This window comes from Amphiprion ocellaris, chromosome 18, assembly GCF_022539595.1.
Source record: "Amphiprion ocellaris isolate individual 3 ecotype Okinawa chromosome 18, ASM2253959v1, whole genome shotgun sequence".
In the NCBI taxonomy this organism is placed as follows: domain Eukaryota; kingdom Metazoa; phylum Chordata; class Actinopteri; family Pomacentridae; genus Amphiprion; species Amphiprion ocellaris.
The window spans coordinates 24,751,874-24,771,464 of record NC_072783.1 but is presented as its reverse complement, the minus strand read 5'-3'; the positions used below and the strand labels follow the sequence as shown (position 1 = coordinate 24,771,464).

The 19,591-nt window shown below is 42.7% G+C and overlaps 1 protein-coding gene across 1 annotated transcript; it reads left to right on the top strand.

Annotated features, from left to right (window-relative positions):
• The first annotated feature begins 5,094 nt into the window (after window positions 1-5,094).
• sbk1 (SH3 domain binding kinase 1) lies at window positions 5,095-18,410 on the top strand. Its single transcript, XM_023287069.3, has 4 exons — window positions 5,095-5,721; window positions 13,145-13,386; window positions 14,041-14,243; window positions 14,943-18,410. Exons 1-4 carry the CDS (start codon window positions 5,684-5,686, stop codon window positions 15,765-15,767), a joined length of 1,308 nt encoding a protein of 435 aa, XP_023142837.1. The 5' UTR covers window positions 5,095-5,683; the 3' UTR covers window positions 15,768-18,410.
• Window positions 18,411-19,591: the final 1,181 nt, after the last annotated feature.

The following is a 19,591-nucleotide window of genomic DNA, read 5'->3' as shown; positions in this document are numbered from 1 at the left end:
AGATTAAATGAGAATTTATAGAATAGTAAATGTGGCATAAAAATGGACTTAAAGCAGTTAAAAGCAGTTAGTGTCAGCAGTAAATAAAGAAAAGTCTTTATTTTCGTGTTAAAATCTTAGTTCCAGGGGGAGTTGATCCCAGCAATGTGCAGCATGACAGCTGAAAGTCATTTAACTATGTTTAGTATGAACTCTGGACACCAGTAGCTGACTAGTCTCTGTAGATCTGACACCCACCAGGTTTGTACTTTGCAAGCACATCTCTGATATATTTTGGACTCTGAGCTTTAAGAGACTTACTGACCATAAGTAGGGCCTTAAACTCTACATTGAACTGGCAGCCATTGCAGGGATCTCACAACTGGAATAATGTGTTCTCTCTTCTCAGTGCTTCTCTGTATTCTAGCTGCAGCATTTTGAATGAGATCCAAATGTCGAACGGTCTTAATGGGAGGCCCTGTAAGGAGTGCATTAAGAGTTCACCCTGTACGAATTAAAAGCATGAATGAGCTTTTCTAAATCTTGCCTGGGCACCAAGTTTCTCGTTTTATCTGCCAGAAATGATGATTTTGTTACAGCTTTTGATGTAACCAGTGAAATGTAGGTCCTCATCAGCGATTACACCAAGATTTTTAACGTGGGCGTTGGTTTTTTAGTGCCCCAGATTCTTCGCAGTGAGTGCCAGGCTTCCTTTTATATTGCCAAAAGGAATTATTTTTGGCAATAAAAGAGGTGGCAGAGAATTACCTTTTTCTCTTTATGGATTGTGAAAAAAGCTGTGAAAAAAGCTGTTGTGACTGCAGTCAAAAAGGTCTTCTACCATAAGGGAACGAGGTGAAAGCACAGCAGAGGAGAGCTGAAGGATGAAGCTGAAAGTTGCAGCTGTGGAGGGTCAGAGGAAGCCCAGAGGGGTGAGAGCTGGGCAGGGCTTTGTAGTGGCAGCAGCATAAGTTTGAATTCAGTGCTTTTCCTTTCCTCTCTGCCAGAATATTACTCAACATGTTCTCAAAACGGACAACAAAATCTTCCTACTGTACCTGCTGTTCAAAGCAAATGTTGCAAAAGTTTCCAGAGATTTTGTTGGATTGTTGACAGGGAAAAGTTGTCCAAGTTATTAAAGTCTATGTGCTGACAGAATTATGTGCTACATCTGCAAGATGCCCTAATCTGGATTTCTTTCTACTTTCACCCCACATTCTTCACCTTTTCAGATGACAAAATCTATGCTTTTGCTAGATTCATGTATTAATCAGTAAACAGACACATAATCTGGCATTAAGACGTTGTTGCGTACGCTCATGGTTGTCCAAGAGGAAAATATTTTTCTCTTTGTTCCTGTTGTTGACAACAGAAAACAAACAGCTTCAAATTTTATTCTTTTTGCATGTTTTCTAACCCTGCTCTAAATACAGAGCAAGATGAAATGAAAGTCTAATCTGAGAGCAGTTTCTAAGTGCAGATTCATTTATTCATCAATTAACAGACAACATTTGGAAGACTGTTGCAAACTCTTATGGTTGATCATGAGAAAAATACATGAACCATTTCTCTTTTTTCTTCTTGTTGATCACAGAAAATACACCATTTTGAAGTCTTATTCCTTTCTGAGTTCATTTTCTGTAGCTTTTGTAACTCTGCTGTAAAATCAGAGCAGATTAAATGAAAGGTTAATCTGAGTGCAGTTTGTTATCGATTCATTTTTTAATCAATTAACAGACACATCATTTGGCATTAAGACTTTGTTGCATACTGTCATAGTTGTCCAAGAGAAAAATACATACACTTTTTCTCTTTTTCTTCTCATTGATAACAGAAAACACAGTTTCTGAGCCTTATTACGTCCTAATTTTATTCTTTTTCTGTTTTGTGAGACTACTCTAAATACAGAGCAAGATGAAATGAAAGTCTAATCTGAGAGCAGTTTCTTTGTGCATATTCACTGTCCATGCAAAGACATCAGTTTTTTTCTCATTTTTCCTCTTATTGATCATAGAAAACACACAGTTTCTGAGTCTTATTCCTTCATAATTGTTTTTTATTCTGTAGATTGTATAACCTTGCTCTAAAACCAGAGCAGGATAAAATGAAAGTCTAATCTAAATGCAGTTTCTTATTGCAGAAAATGACCCACCTCAGCTCGAGGCCTCACTATGACACTGCAGCTTGTAATGCTGCCAGGAAACAAAAGCAAACTCTACACGATTTGAGAACACAGAGAAGAAAAAAACAAGGCCAACCTCTTGCAACAAGAGGTAGAAAACTTTAGGTGACACATACAAAGTGAAAACTAGGACGTGAGTCTGCTGTCTGAGAAAGTAGTGAGAAAGGAGGAGGAGCGGAGTCCTGCTCTATTTGTTTTATCAGCTCTGAGGTGTGTTTGACCCTTCCTGCTCTCCGCTGTCAGCCCACAGTGCCTGACCTTCTCTGTGATTTATGACAGCTCTGTTCCCACGATAACCCGGAGGAAACTCTTACAGCCTGTTGGCCTGACTCTGCAGCGAGAGACACCTGAACATCTCAAAGAGGTGCTGTAGATGCAGCTATTCAATATCCACTTACTCCAGAACAAGGATTAAAAAAACACCTCAGGTCAAATTATTTTGTCTCAGGAAACTGAAATATCATATTCCCTTGTAATGCCTTCTTCTTCGAGGCTCCATTCTTCTTCTCCTCCTGACCTTGTACAGCTTATCTTTCGCTGAGATACATTCTCGGCCCAAGTATGAGTCCAACATGCATTTAGTGGCTGCTCAGATAGCGAAAAGAGAAAAAAGCTGTCAAATTTCATGTGTGAAAGAATCAAATATGTACTCTTATCCACATTTTTTAGCCCTGCACCTGATTTGTGAGTACTGGAAAGATGCAATAAAACTCTCTCAAAGGTATTTAAGATCCCTCACAATCAATCATCAACATTTGGCGTGCTTATATAAATTAAATGCAATTGCCTTTGCATCTCTGATTGCAAGATGAATAATATCTTATAAGCAGAAAGATGAAACACCACCCACACATTCTGACTGGATTAGAGATCTTATACAGCTTTTTTTCAACTAAGTTAGATTCACTCTGATGAGATATATAATGATAAATCCTAAAAGGCCTGGAAAGACAGGAACTGCAAACTGGATATCACATCTTGAGGATGATTCAGTCTGGGTCAGAGTGGTGCTAAAATGTTCTGCAAGTCTGACAGTGATATATCTTTTGAAAGTGGTATAGGAATTTTTTTAACTTGCCAATTAATTTTATTTATGCATTCATCTTTGTCCCCATTTTTAAACTTGATTGTATTCAACTTAATTACTCACTTGTTTTCTCTTGTGGGACATGATCAGTGTTACATCAGCTGTTCATATTGGAGAGCTAAATTGGATTTTTATCCTATGTTTTTCTACGTGATAACTTTTGGAACAATGTCCAAAGAGAGCAGACAGAGAAAGTCCACTCAAATAGGTAATTCAAGGGACCTATTCTCACAACTGAATTAAATGTTAGTAGATAGTTGCAAGTCAAAAAAGCAATCTAATTTATTGATTGACATGAACCTTTTAAGTTGCAAACATTCTTTTTGATGTGTTGAGTTGACATAATAATGTTGGTAATCGCATCAGCTCAACTACAATTTAAACTCAAAGTTCTGCATGAGTTAGTTTCAAACAAACTTAATGAAACTGAGTTCAGGATTTCAAGTTCTCTCTCCTACTTGCTCAACATATCTGGATAATTCTATCGTACTTATTGCGTGTCAGGGGATGAACAAATAAAATACAAAGGACATTTCAAAATGAGCAGCATTTAGTTTACAAATAAAATCTACTAAAGCAATGAATTTGGGAATATTTTCAATTGTGAAATGACTGATCGTGGAGTTTTGCATGGAGATTAGGCTACATCTGTTAACGGAAGTCATATTTACCATTAAAATTGGGCCTTCCCAACCTACAGTTTAGTAAAATTGTTTCCTTTTGACAAGTCTGTTCAGCCCAAGAGGACTTTTCATTTGTGCCATGGGATGGAAAAGCTTGACTTAGTTTTTTTTCTTTTTCAAGTAGTTGTCCAAAAATTTTTGTGAACTTTGCTTGTAACAAATTTTACAGTTTACTTTAGCAGAATCCTGTCTTAATAACTGATCCCTTTGTTCCTAAACATGTTGATTAAGCACATACAACTTAATAATTCTAGTTAGAACAGCTTAAAATTTACCAATTACTTAAAAACTTGGGGTTATATGATCAGTCATTAAATAGGTGGTAATAAAAGTATCTTTGATTACAGATGAAAAACTAATTCTCCTAATTCAATGTACTTTGTTGATGGAATGCAATGCAAAATAAGGTAACTAACTCAAAAAGATTAATGCAAAATGTTATCTGATTACTCCGCCAAAGGCTGCGGCGGAGTTATGTGACGATCGCTTTATGTCTGTCTGTCTGTTAGCAACATTATTCAGAAACGGACTAACATATTTGGATTAACTTTTCAGGGAAGGTCAGGCATCTAAATGATACAACGACTGAGCAGCCTTGGTGGAGTACTGCTCTCTCTGAGTGCTTTTCTTGTTTTCAAAGCGTGGAAAGTAAAAACAGAAATAACACTAATCTGAGAAGCTGCTCCTTGATCTAATGTGGCATCTGGAGTTGGAGGTGAGACCCAGACTGGAGAAAGTGCAGCATCAGTTTATGTATTTATGTTTAGGAATCAACCAGTTTGAAAAAAAAAAAAAAAAAAACTCCCATCAGTCCATCTGATGATCTTTTCTACAAGTCCAATCTGTTGTTGCTGGCAAACACGTCTGGCAGGAGGCCTGTAGTTAAACATGTACAGTAAAGGGGAGCTGCCAGGCCAGTGAATTAATTGAAAGTCTTGCCTCGCTGTTACCTAATAAGGACAGTTGGCAAAGTCATCGTGTGAAGTCAACGCACTGGAGGCCATAAGCTGCTGAATTATGCAAGAGTGGAGCAGATTGTTCCTTCAAAGCATGAATCAAAAGTAAGAAAAGGGGGAAAAAAGAAGCAGCTCCTGGACACATTTAGTCAGGATGATGGTTTGGTTGGGGAGGCACTAGGACCCGGGACACGTGAGCGTATTAGTTAGCCAGAGGGTGGAGACGGTGAACAATGAAGGAGCTGACTGGTAGGACCAGCAACATCTGAGACTCCCTCCTCCTGCACTAGGTCCCGCTGGACCGACGGACAAGACAGAAAGACAGCAGACAGCAGGACGCGCAGGAGGAGTTTGGGAACATGTCGATGCGTCTTTGCGCGCTGCACAGAGCGCCGCTTTGCATGAGTCCCCCTGCCTGGATGTGAATGAATGGGTCCGCCTCAGTGTGTGTGAGTGTGTGTGGTGCTGAAGTGGGTCATGCGGACCACTGGAGGAGCGAAAGATAAACACGCAGCCTCCTCCCGCGGCTTGGCAGGTTGAGATGGTGGGCGCTCAGAGGAGGGATCCCAGCCTCGGCATCCAGCGTCAGATGCTGCTTCCATTCAATCCGCCTCCAAAGGAAGTCTGAAGAGGAGCAGGACAGTGTTTCATCAGCTGTAAACCTGCGAGATTTTTTTTTTGAAAGAAAGCAGTTTTTGCCCCCCTCTCAGCGCCTTGTGAGTGATCGGAGGGAGAAGCTTCCGTCAGGAACGTCAGGGCTGAGCGGAGCGCAGCAGCAGCTCTGCTCGCCGAGCGGATGCAGGACCATGGAGGAGAGAGACAGGTCGCCAGCAGGTGAGTATCACCTAGATGCGCCCTGAGGATTCTGAAACCGGGTCAGCAGACGTGATACTGCAAGGACAGAAACAAAGAAAGAAGGAAAAACTTCTAAGTTAAACCCCAGAATATTGTTTCCTGCTTTTAATTCTGGGACTTTCTTACACTTTGTTCCCCTGCAGTGATCCTGAGTGACTTCATGTTGTCTGAACTTTGACCCACTCACAATAATATCCATGCATGAATAATAAATCTGCCTTCCACACAACACTAAAGCCTCAATGTCAGCAATTACTTATACAGCACCACAGCTTTATTTATCATCAGCCTGTGATTAATTCCAACTACTGAGCTACTTCATTTGCACCCACATTATTCGTGATATCTGTTTCACACTCTGCTATTCAGTCTGTGATAGATGGATGCATCCGGCATTCTGCTCCACTATATTTATTTATTTTTATTCTAATGGCCCTTTTTATACTCTGTCCAGGGCAGACAGGTGATGTCTCATCGTTAATGCAGTCTAATGCATTTAAATGAGCAGCTGACTTGATAGAGCAGCCCTGAAGTCTGGTAATGGACTCCAAACAGCAGCACCAGGATTCTTGCTTTTGTCACAAATCATTGTACTGGTGTGAAGGAAGCAGCAGAGAAGAAAGGCTGGTATTTTTATTTTGTGCTTTGGTAGAGCTGTTCCTTTAAAGTTTAGACAGAAATCAAGAGTCAACATTGCTCTGGGAAGCAGGGGATCTACAATATTGATCGTGAAAACTTCGTACAAACAGTGCTGCCTTCACTGACAGCTATGAAAACAACAGAGATTCTGATCTGCGTTTAAATTTTCAGTGATATCAAGAAAGAATCACCCACAATCGCACTTGTGATATGCAGTCTTCAATGAAAGCAGGCCACTGCACTTTGTAAACTGGGTTATTAACAGAGCCACATTGTCTGAAATTCTTCACAAGAACATTGTGGGTGTCCAGAAACTACTCCTGCTAAAAAACAGAGAAGACAGCTGCAGTATGAGGGTTTATATCAAATACTAGACACATGCAATGACCCACACCAGCTGGCACACAACAAACTAAAGCCCATCTTTGCCCCCCAAACTTTAAAAAAGGACAATTTTGTGGTGAATTCTGGCAAACTGAGGTTCTTTTAAAAAAAAAAAAAAAATGTCACATTCTGGTTGTCATATGGATATGGCTACTTGAAAAAGAGTGTTGTCAATTAGGACGTATAATTTTACTCTCCGGCAGATTACATCTCAACTTACCATCATCTCAGTGAGAACAGCTGTCAATCAGTGCACATATTGTGTTTCCTGTGTCCTTGTGAAAGGTGCTCAAAATCAAATATCCTCCTTTTCTTATTGTTAATACCAATGTGAATATTCAGTTTTTGTATGTGTTTCACTGTGACTATGAATGATTATTCGATTTATAGGTTGATGTGTGTTTTCTTTTGTATGTTTTGGGTTTATACTCACTACTATATGATGGTTAGTACTCTTTCATACAATTAAAGCGTTGCTGAATTTAGAGAGAAACAAAGGGGAGGAGGGGTGTTAGTGAATGCAGCCTCACCAATCAACATTAGTGCATTGATTGTGATTAGAGGCTATTGTGTATGACAAGGATAAAAAAATCACCATATATTGTTAGTTTGCCTTCAAATGGACAGGAAAATGGATTAAAGAAGGATTTTTTTTTTTAAAAGAACAACGTCCGCATGAGCCGGGCTGTTACATCATTTAGCTACACCCCCATTTAGACCCCATTTTGCTGAGCTCCTATTAGAGTCACCATGTATTTGACATCAAAGGGGAGCAGCCTATATGGTGCTGAGGAGGGGGATGCTTCAGTTCTCTCTCACTGGATTTTCCCCCTCAACCAGTCCTTCCTCCCTACTCTCTCTCTCATCACATGAAGCCTCCCTATTATAACTTGAGGTTACTGGATTGTGAGATTGTAATGGAGTTGGGGGGGGTTTGGGTACAGTATGTTCCATGGGTAGCTTATTGTGGTGACTGATTTTTGCAGGACATCACAATGACAGTGATGGTGACAGTCATAATCAGATGAGTGTGTGTTTGTGCTCCCAAAGCCTTAATCCTAAACTACAGTAATGATGCATTCCGCAGTGGGATCTATTCTTCGTGCTGTTTTTCTTTTTTTTTTGCCACTGTGACCACTTTTTCTTTGACAGTTGTCCTTTTAGTATCACCACTTGCAGCTAATCTCCTCTCTCAGTCACTGTTTGGGAACATTTAACCTTGGCTCGTCCCTTCCTGGGTCTCAGGTCCTCCCAGCAGGAGGCGACTGTCCACCAGCATTTCCTCCAGGGTCTGTCAGCAGGAGTCGCCCTGTGGGGGTTTGTGACATACAGCATGGAGAGGGGAATGATGGGAAGGGGAGTCGGGAGCGCGTTATACAGCCCCAGCAGGGATCCTCCATATGGGCAGCTGGGCACAGCTGAGAAGAGGTTATTGGTCAAAATAAGAGTCTGTGGCTCGGGCTGCTGGTTCACCTATCAGAGCTCAGCAGGAGATTTCTTCATCCTGACAGAGGCGCGAAACCCACCAACTTAAGACGGCCATTCTGTTCTTTTGTCAGCTTGAGTAGGGAACAGAGTGTCCTAAATGCAAGTGGCTGTCACGAGGAAGCCCATTTTGTTTAGATCGAATGATATGTGTTTTTACGCCACCTGTCCATGCCGAGACAACAAGGAGTGAAATGCAGATAGACAGATTGGAACAGATAGCATCTATATGTGCATGCAGCTACTTTATTTCCAGACAGACAGCGAGATGAGCCACATCAGTCACATCGCATTTCACTCACTGGTCTCACTTTGACCCCGAGGCAAGGCGCGCTGGGCATTTTGACAGTAAATTGGACACGAGAGATCAGTCCTCACCCATAATGACTCTTCTGCCGAGAGCAAAGCAACTAGTCCATTAGTAACAGAGAGAGGTAGGGACGTGAGGCAGGCTCTGCAATCTATTTATTTCTTTCATTAGTCCCTTGTTTACATTTTGAGGAACAGATAAAAGGGAAAGGAAGGAAGTGGGAATGCACTAAAAAGGACAGCGTGTGTGTAAATCTGCTGACTCTGACCTCCTTCTCAGTAATATATGCTCCGTGTGCATTAAAAAAACATTTGCTGGAGAGTAATAACCAAATTTTTATCTTTTCACAAACTGAATCTCTGAGATGTGAATTTGTATTCATGCCTGAATCTTGCCCCTATAAGGTCTTTATGTAGCAATCAATGTCACGTCACGGTTCATTACGGCTGTAACGTTCACACAGTTTGCACAGGGAGAAGCAGTAGCTCACTGAATACGCAGTTATTGTCCCTGATGAGTCCCATGTCAATACAACGGATAGTATTTGCCTACTTCCAAGCTCAGATTTCTTGCAGTCATGAATTGTTGACATTACTACAGTTAATCCTTTTAGAACAAATAGATCTGTTGAGAGTATCTCTGTAAAACTGTGCTTGCACCGATCAGCCACAACATTAAAACCACTGACAACCACTGAAGCAAATGACATTGTTTAAATCATCACAATGCAATGTTCTGCTTGGAGACCTTGCAACCTACCATTCATGTGGTGTTTACTTTGATGAGTAGCACCTACCTAAACATTTGTCTGTGTAGATTCTCAGTCATCCAGGTCATGGTAATCCTGGGAGCCTCTGTAAAAAAGCAACTGGAAGTCTTTTATAGGTTCTTGAAGATGTTTCACCTCTCATCCCAGAGGTGTTTTTAGTTCTGACTGTTTAATGAAGCTGCTAGCATTACCTAAAGGCCAACCCCATTAGGACAATGCAGCCTGCCACACCATAAAAAGTGCTCAGGACCAGCTAGAGGAACACAACCAGGAGGCCGAGGTGTTGACCCATTCTCTAAACTCCCCAGATTCCAACTGGATCAAGCATTTGTGAGGTGCTCTGGCACAAGCTTGATCAAAGTTGGCCGCACAGAAACCAGAGAATTCATGGCCAACATCCTGCTGCTGAATACAAGAGAATACCTCCTGAGGACCTGCATTCATGACATTTCAGAGCTGTGCTTGATTGTGTGAATGCAGTGTCATTTTGAATAGAATGCCAACATAGTGTGTTTACAATAACAGTGCTAATATGCTGATTTAATGTTTGTCATAATGACCAATCCAGTTCATTACATCAGCATGTTAACACAAAGTACAACTAAGGCTGGAATGTAATTTCGCAAGAAGTAAGTCATAACCCAAACCCTTAGGTCGAGGAGTCAACACAATAAAAGCAATTCATTCTGAGGCAAACATGGATATATGTAGCGAATTTAATGGAGATTGATATAACCGTTGGTATATAGATGCTTCATTCAAAGCCATCAATGTCAACTTAATGGTGGTGCGATAAAGGAAACGTCAAAGAGGTCACCATGATCAGTAGGATCAATCCTCTGGGAACCATCAGTGTTTGTACAAACTTCAAGGTAATCCATGATATATTTCAGTCTCACCTGAAGTGGTGGACCAGCTAATGCACCAACATGCCCACACCACAAGCAATTCTAAATATGAACTTTTCTCTCTGTGAGTAAAGCTGAAACTCGCCCCGTCGTCTTTGTGGAACAAGTGCCACCTTAATTCCAGAGTAGAAGTTGAGAGGCTTGGAACACATCGCACAAGGCTAATGCTGAGAACACTCTGAGGCTGCGATAAGAGATACAGTTGCCAGTGGCATCACAAGCTTTATCTCTGCTCTCATCTGCATCTAAGTGTTTTTAGAACAAAAGGTCAACTACTTCTGCAGGTTAATCCTTTGTGGGGACACGTGGAATCAGCCACAGCAGGTTTCCAGAGCCATTGTGTTGGTTATAATGAAGCAAAAACTGCATGTTTTGCTATTTTTCCAGGAACAATGTGGTTTTAAGCGGGTTATGCTGCAAGTACAGTCATCTTTGTTTGGATAATTGCTAAATGGAGCGCGATTATCAATCTGTGTTTGTGGGGAAATTAGTAGCTGGAAGACTGATTGTTGCTTCAGAGCGAAGACCTCGTATCTCTCCCCCCCCCCTTTTAGGAATTAGGAAGACGGGCTTGTTTTCATACTCTGAAATGTCAGAAGATTTTTCCATCAAACAAACAGAAAGACAAGCAGTCGGCTCAGGGATCTGTTTCTAAAAGGGCTTGCAGATGATTAGCAGCGAATGAGTCTTGCTCAAAAAAAAAACACCCTCCAGACAATAAATTGTGCCTCAAGCCAAATCCTTATCAGTATGTGCAGCATGTGCATGTTACCTCGTCTTTAGCTGCCTGAGAGGACAGCAGAGGGGCAGAGGGCAGATCAGTGGGGCATGTGGAGGTGGTCGAGCACGAACGCTGAGTCGTGCCGAGGCTCACAGCTGCTCCCTCTCAGAGGTAGGAAACACAAAAGGGCCTTTGATAGAGTGTCACCGTGCGACTGATACACCGGACCACCCCTGCCTCACTCAAACACAAACACTCATCCCCCAGAAACCACATAACTTCATCCCCACACCTCTCAGGAGCTGCACTGCACTTCCTGCCTCACATTAAACAGCATCACTGCAGCTCCGGTGTCGACCTTCTTTCAAATCACTCATCACATTTTAGGACTCTTAATCCAGTTCTGCAAAGGAAATGGAGGAGGGGGAGTTGTCTTTGTGGGAGCTGAGTAATGTGATTAGGATCCGTGCTAGAGCGCTACACATTCTGCCCATGGAGCCGACTGCAAAGAGTGCCAGTAAACAATCGCTCCCTTTGCTCGGCTCCCGTTCCCACTGATCCGGGCTGTGGGGCCACTCAGGGTGGGCGGTCAGAGGAAATGTGCTTCCAGTCTGTCTGTCAGTCTGTCTGTCCTCTTTTAAATGTTTAATCACCAAACCTGGAACACAAACCAGTCTGGACAGTGATCAGTTTTTGGTGTTGACTTGCTGACGGCTATACGCAGTGTGCATGCTCAGCATGAGTTGGCTACAATATTCATGGTGTCTTATATAACCATCTCCACGGTTAGGATAAAATCAAGAAGCAAGTGTTATCTGCAGAGATACATACGGTACACAGGGCACTTGTTCTATTTGCAGTCTTGGTTGTTGTTTTTGTTCTCTTTTAAAGAAAGTGTTGAGCCAAGAACACAAGGCTGCAAATGGTCGCGTCTTATTTTGGTTTCCACTGTCTAATAGCTATATTTATCACACAGAAGAACCAAATGTCTCAACTAAACTTCCTGTGCCATGTTTTCACCAACTGTGCATTTGGTGCTGTGCATTTTTCAGCTTGTACCCAACAAACACATAGATGATGCTCTTGTTTTGGAGTTTTGGTTTAAACAAGTGATGCTGTAAAAAATTGGCTTCAGGAAAAGAAGAACAAAGCAGTTGATTTCGACTGATGGATGAAAAAGGCCATCAGCGAAATTGTTTGTACTGATTCGGCGCCTATTAGTATTGTGTGTGTGCATGCTGTGCATGATTGGATGATTAAATTTGATTTTGCAAGTACAGGGAAAAGGGGGGTTGAAGAAAGACAGAGGCAGTGGTGTAAGATCATTAGCGTGATCTGCTTCATTTCATCACAAGGTCTATTTTGTGTTGAATAGTTTTCTTTTGTTTTACCATTTGCTTAAACACAGTAGCAGAGACATGCACAGCCACTCATCCCTGATATTTAATTTGTTGTCAGTGGTGTGTGTGTGTGTGTTGTGTCTTTAGTGTGTCTGCCTCGGTCTGAGCCTGCAATTAAAGCAGCGATATCTTTACCCTCACAGGATCAGTTTGACCTATTTCAAACTTGGCACTTCTGGAAATCAGCAATAACTTCTCTGTTGCAGGATTTTATTTTTCTGCTTCAGCAATTTGCCCCAAAATACTCAGAGCAACCACAGTGCAAACCAAATGTGTTTTCAAGGCAAAATGAAGCAACCGTCTTTTCTCATATCCCTGCTAATTATCTCCGCTGTATGGAACTTTTATATATATATATATATAATATCAAAACAGAGCATACACAGTTTATGTGTGGCTTATCTCAGCTGCAGTGTGTGCACCTTGAGACTGTCAGCTCTGTCAGTTTGTTTCCATTTGCTAGTCCTTCTACCTGGTGTTATTGATTTTCCCATAGCTGTCTGCCAGTAAGTGCTGTCTGAGAACAGTCATAGCTGAAAGCTGGCCAGAGTGATCTAGACAAACAGCAGGAAGTCCAATACATTTACTGAAAGTTCCGCCCCGTCGCTGCCTTCCCTGAATTGATTGCATGGAAATCAGGGTCTGTTAAAGGCCTCCTGATGTAACTGTCCTTTAGAGACCAGAAAACAAGGATGTGATGCTTGAACAATAATCTGTCGTACACGCATACATACATGTGTGAACTTCATCCCCGACTCTAAGCTGTATATCCTCCTGTCCTGTCAGTCTGCCCCACAGCGTCAAGGCGAGCCTGTCTCTTTCTCCATCTGGACCGGGACGGGTGGGAAGTGGCGGGGGCTCCCCTACATCCAAAATGGGCTACTGTGGAGGGGTGCCAGTGGAGGACATGCAGGCCCTGGCTATCACCTCTCTGTCAGCAGCAGATGTAGCCAAACAGTATGAGCACATCCGCGAGCTGGGGAAGGGCACGTATGGCAAGGTGGACCTGGTGGCGCACAGGACGCAGGGTGAGTTGGTTGAGGTTTTAAAACTGAAGTTCTTTTTCCTCTACCCCTACCTCATTAGTATGTCTTCACTGTCAACCACCTATTATAGCAGAAAAATTGAAACCTAAGATTGCAGATTGCTACAATTGCAGCATCCGCTCTGTGCCAGCATGCCTCACAGCTGAGCAGTTAAGGCTGTTCAGCATGGCATAAAGTCTCAAGGCGCTGCGCAGAGAAATTAGCACAGTTAGAAGGGTTTGTTAAGGATTTTTTTAGGTTTATTCCTTAATCTTTGGTTGTAAGAAGGTTAGGGAGCTGGCTCAGTCTGATTACAGTATAACTAAGCTTCGTAAAGTGGTGCAGAGCAGAATGAGGAGATGACAGTGCATTGGAAATCAAAAAGGGTGCGTGAGCGCTACAGAGCTTCTCCAGATGTGATTGTGAGCAGCTGGTATTGGAGATGAGATTCATTGTTTAAGTAAATGAACATAGCAGCTGTCATAAAGACAGGGTTGGCTAGTCATAAATCTCTCTAGTCCCTCAGAGAATGAGGTAGTGAGTAGTTTTTGGATAACGGAAAATTTTTGAGTAAAATGTTAGCAGTATTTATCAGATATACAGGATTAGTGTTTGTCTGCGTGTTCTGCATGTTAATATCTGATTTCTTTTTTCTAGGCACCAAGATGGCGTTAAAGTTTGTTACCAAGAATAAGACGAAGCTGAAAAGTTTCCTGCGGGAATACAGTCTAACAGGCTCACTTAGCTGCAGCCCTTTCATCATCAAAGTCCTGGACGTGCTTTTTGAGACAGAGGACAGCTATGTGTTTGGACAAGAATATGCCCCCGCCGGGGACCTTTTTGACATCATACCCCCACAGGTAACGCTATCATTCTTCCTCCCTCCAATCACCATCCTCACTCAGTCTGAGCTCCTCCAATCAGTCACAGTGTTCAGACAGGACAGTTTTAACAAGCTCTCCTGGGATGGGAGTCTTGTCTACGTCCCGGTTTCTCTCCGTGCAAAGCTCTCACTTTGCTTTAGTGCTATTCCCGTTGATGTGCTGGGAGTGCTCGACTTCAAGGTTCTTCTAAAGACTCATTAAAAATGGTTGCAGTGGAACTCAGAACTGAGACTCTTTTGTTTCAGTTTTCCTTTTTTGGAGTGTATAATTTTTCATCCTGTACTTTCAAACCTTCACTCATTATAACATTGCCTATTCTCTTTAATGGTACTGTAATGTACTCACCATGAAGTTCTTTTCCAGTGTCACCTGACATAGTGTATTAATCACAACAAAATCATCATTTTTTTTTCTGTGTTGCTCTCTTTCAACATTTTCTATCCCCAGGGCGGAAGGTTGAGGCTCTGGATTAGTAATTAGAAAGTCGAGGGTAAAAGCCCCAGACCTGCCAATCTGCCACTGTTGGGCCCTTGAGCAAGGCCCTTAACCCTGTCTGCTTCGGGGGTGGCTTATTAAAGTTGACCTCTGACTCCAATTACAATATACAAAAAGAGAATTTCACAGTGCTGTAATGTAATTGTGACAATAAAATCTTCTTCCTCTTCCTTCTCATAGGTGGGTCTGCCAGAGGAAATGGTCAAACGCTGCATGCAGCAGCTGGGTTTGGCCCTGGACTTTATGCACAGTAAAAACCTGGTGCATCGGGATGTCAAACCTGAGAATGTGCTCTTGTTTGACCGCGAGTGCCGCCGCATCAAGCTGGCTGACTTTGGCATGACCCGGAGGGTGGGCTGCCGTGTGAAACGGGTGAGCGGCACCATCCCCTACACAGCTCCAGAGGTGTGCCGCGCCAGCCGTGCAGAGGGTTTCCTTGTGACCACCAGTCTGGATGTGTGGGCGTTCGGGGTGCTGGTGTTCTGCATGCTGACAGGCAACTTCCCCTGGGAGGCAGCTTTACCAGCCGACGCCTTCTACGAGGAGTTTCGGCGCTGGCAGAAAGCCGGGTGTCCTGTGGGAACGTATCCGTCCCAGTGGCGCCGCTTCACCGACGATGCTCTTCGCATGTTTCAGAGGCTGCTCGCTGCCGAGCCGGAAAAACGCTGTGGAGTCAAGGACGTCTTCTGCTTTGTCAAGTACGAGCTGGTCAGCGAGCTCAGGCGAAGAGCGTCTTGCCGAGCGAAGAGGGGCGAGAGGTCGAGCTCGGGGGTATGCACTGGCAGTTGCACCTCCTCATCATCCACTACTTCACGTTCCTCCCACAGACACCCTGAACCCTCCACCCCGCCGGGAACTTCCTGCCTGCGACCAGCGCCGCTCAAACGTAGTGTCCTCTCCGACCCGCTGTCTCCCAGAGAGGAGTCTGGACAGCACCAGTCTCCAGGCCGAGACAAGAACAAAAGCCAGATGGTGATGGCAACGGCCATCGAAATCTGCGTGTGACCATACTAATCTTAGTGCTGGAGATAAGATGGCTCTTCACAGTGATAACAAGCTGTGAAGAGGTGTTAATGTCTAGTGCAGAGAACCCAGTGAAAAAGAAGAGGTACTTTAACCATGAAAGAGAAGCTCAGGATCCCATCCCAAGCTGTGGAAATGGACATCATCAATCAGTGGTGCACACTTGGACAGCTTATCACTGACATTCAATGCCATTTAGGTTTTGATTTGTGACCAAAGACTGCTTCCCAAGCTGAGAAGTCATGCAGGCAGCGTCTCAGAGTTCGCTGTTGCTCCTCTAAGCAGCTCCTTCTGCCATCCTGACATTTGTGTTTCCTGCCCATACACTGTGGTGGTGCTAATGATTCTTTATAGTTAGATTCACTCCATGTCTCGATATGTTAGTGCTTATTTATCTCAGAATATTAGCTCCAGGAAAACTTCATCTGATCAGGTGATGCTGCTTAGACTGAAGCCGGTGATCCGAGGGCAAACTACGCAACTGCCATTTCTCCGACTTCCTGCCAACTTCTGATGCATAAAACTTTTTCAAGATTACAAAGAGAAAAAGAAAAAAAATATTAATGTAGCAGTTCAACAAGACATCATTTCATGTAGGTGTCTGGACTGAGACTCTCACTGATAGGCATCAACTCAGGACACTCCAGTGGGTCACTTCATGTTTTATTATTAATGGAAATCCATTGAGTGGCTGTGAGACACATCTGCCACTTTTGAACTGCTCTCAATGAGATTCCTCTCCAATTAAACATAACAGAATACAGGGATTGTACATTTACTGAATGAAAAAAGGTACTGAACAACCAAGAGGAGAAGAAAGGTCTTTTTATTGTTTCTTTTCTACCTGCTGTGTGTGTTTTGGACGTGTATGTGTGTTTCAAATGCTAAAGCACAAGATTTTTGTAAAGGAGGACAACTCGTAGAGTTCAACTATGTAGCTGTACTAATTTTCTACATCGGGGAAAAGGGGTTTTAAAGCGACTGTCGGGGCAATGCACTGTATGTAGCAACAAAATATGACAGAATGTACAGTCTATCACAACAAATTACATGTATAGAAATATGAACTAGAGCCTATCACATTGTATAACATTGTAGCAGCTGCTGCTCTCCTTTTTATTTTATTGTTTTTGATTTTATCTGAATTGGATCAACTTTTTTTTTTTTTAACCAACATATGGGGTAAGAGGCATCAGTCATTCCTGCAGTGTCCTGTCACTGTAAATCATGAGCAACATCCATTTTCTGTGTAAAATAATCATCCTGTTAAAGCTAATGAGAGCTACTTTGCAGGTCGACATGTTGGAGTATGCTGCTGCAGCTCCTTTGCTCACCTTTAATTTAATCTTCCTTGCTCTCTATGGGAATATATCCAAATAGCAGAACCCAAGTGGTTATTATCTGTGTCAACCATTGACATCGCACGTGCTGTTAATCGATACCGAGCAGCTTCAGCTTCCATCAATATACCACTTATGTATCTTCGGTGTGAAAGTTCATCACCATCATTTTTCCTGTTCAAATTGCATTTCGTCCTCAGGTGTGCATATGTCCGCAGTATATCTGTGTTTGTGTCCCTAAATGTGTCCCCGCTTTCCTCATTTCCCAACTCCTCCTATTACAGCCCATCACCACCGTCGCCATAGTGACAGCACCAGCGCTGCCCCGGTCTGGCTCCTGTCCTCCTCTCAAACATCAAGTCTAATTGAGCCCAAATGAAACAACCGATCACCAACCCCTCCTCCCACCCTCCTGGCTGCCGTCCACGGCTCCTCATGACAGTTGCTTAGCTTATTATACTGGATGATGCATTTCTGCAGATCAAATTTTCCTGCGTTTTATGAGCAAGTTCGGAGTCTTTATTCAGTCTCATTAAAGCGGATGATGGTCCCGATCATTTTCTATGCCTCTCACCATCCTCACTATTCTGCAGAGGTGACCTGATTGAGGCTGAAGCCTTGTCAAAGGAATGTATTGTCTGCTGAGATGCTGGCTGCCGCACAGGATTTGTCAAGAGGTAATCCTTCAGTAGACTGTAGTGAAATGTGAATTAGTCCTGCCTTACAACTTACTATTCGGTATTCTTAATAATGTCAGATCTACGTAACAGAGAAAGACGGGGATTAGATGGACCCTCAGACAATGTATGAGGTAAAATAAAGTAATGCAACTCAGCGGAAGTTAATGCAACAACAACATATCCTGGAATAAAAATACCTTAAGGCAAATTTATTTAACTTAACATGCCATGATGCAACTTAATATTAACTTAGAGTGTTCATGTGTGTGCAGCTGTTACTTTGTTAAAAATCAGAGCCATTTGCATCATTATACTACTCTGAATTGTTGAAATGTGAACTGTTGTTTCTCATGGACTGTTATGACAGGAACTGTCAAGTTTAATGATGAGGTGTCAGATTTTACCAAGTTTAATTTAAGCTCTAGAGAGAACATCTTTCCGCTTACCCACTTTATCCTGATCCAGTGAGGAAACGGTTTTATTTTCTGCCAGCAAATCTTGTTGTAGAATCTTATGTAAATACTGTACATACTGTGTCTTTAACAAAAAGAGAAAAAAAATATATAAAAATGTTAATATATGTCGAAATAAATTTATGCACCACATCCCATGGCTCCAGGGTGTTTCTGAGGGTGGTTTAAAATATGGGGGTAATATTTTGTTTCTGCTACTGCAAGCGAAGCTTATCAGCCCCGCTTTGTAAGGTCTCTAGACCATTAGATGAAGGTCAGCTTGAATCGCATGTGATTTCCCAAGGCTTTGGCTTTCGCCTGGTTCACCAGTGAGCCCCCAAGACTGCTTTAATATGCTGACTTCTTTCTGAAAAGCCCAATTAACACATCTGTAGATAGGAGTTATCTGCTGCCCTCAAAGAGCAAATGAGTTCAAGGACGGTTCGAATATGGGCGCCGAAGATGAGAGCAGTTATCAGCCCACCACCCCTTCTTCCTGCATCTCAGCTGTTGTGTAAGAGTGGAGGAGTTAGCTCAAGTTGTTATCAGGCTGAGTTCAGACAGTAGCGGTGAGCTGTGTTGTATCTGCCACTGAGAAAAGCTAATCAGTTCAGACAGTGCAAGGGAAAGGAAAGGTCAACCATGACACACTGGGCATGTGTAGTGAGTGGAAGCTTGTCCTTTGTGATAGCCTCTTCTCTGCCCTTAAAGGGCCACAGCAGCCCAGTGGCAGTGTAAAGGTCCTAATGGTGTTAGCCGCAACACAGACTGAGGCAGAAAGTGGACGGAGTCGATGCGAGTTACATAACACAAGACATTTTACTCGACAGCCAGCTGTCAGTGCCAAAAACCGCAGTTCCTCAAATGTCCACTTGAGGCTGCCCCCAAAAGTGAATCAATACCAAAAGACCTCCCTGTTGAAATGCCCAACTTTACAGCAGTAATGCACACATTTACAGCCTGGTGCAAACACAAGTTTGATCTCTATAGCTAATTTCCCCTTTCATGACAACTATACAGGGGGTGAATTTTTACAAAACTCTCCTGTTTCATTAATACTAAGGCTAAAAATTATACATAATTAGGAGCCTGACAGCTTTGAGTGATTACTTAGTGGCACCGCAGAACCGTCCATGACCCAAACATGTTTGCCTGGTTTGGCTTAGATCTACTCACGTTCTGCCTCTGACCTCATTTTTGGATTATCGAGAAAACAGGAGGAGTCACACACTGCCAAGATGGTGACACCCGGGTGTCTACATGGAGGATTTGTGTATCTTTATGCACAGTCAATGCTCAGGACATGTTGTTGTTGTTGTACTATTCTCTATGTC

Coding starts and splice junctions, on each gene's coding strand:
- sbk1 (XM_023287069.3), top strand. CDS start 5,684: ATGCAGGACCATGGAGGAGAGAGACAGGTCGCCAGCAG. Junction 5,722..13,144: donor GAGAGACAGGTCGCCAGCAG/GTGAGTATCACC, acceptor CTGTCCTGTCAG/TCTGCCCCACAGCGTCAAGG. Junction 14,244..14,942: donor TTGACATCATACCCCCACAG/GTAACGCTATCA, acceptor TCCTTCTCATAG/GTGGGTCTGCCAGAGGAAAT.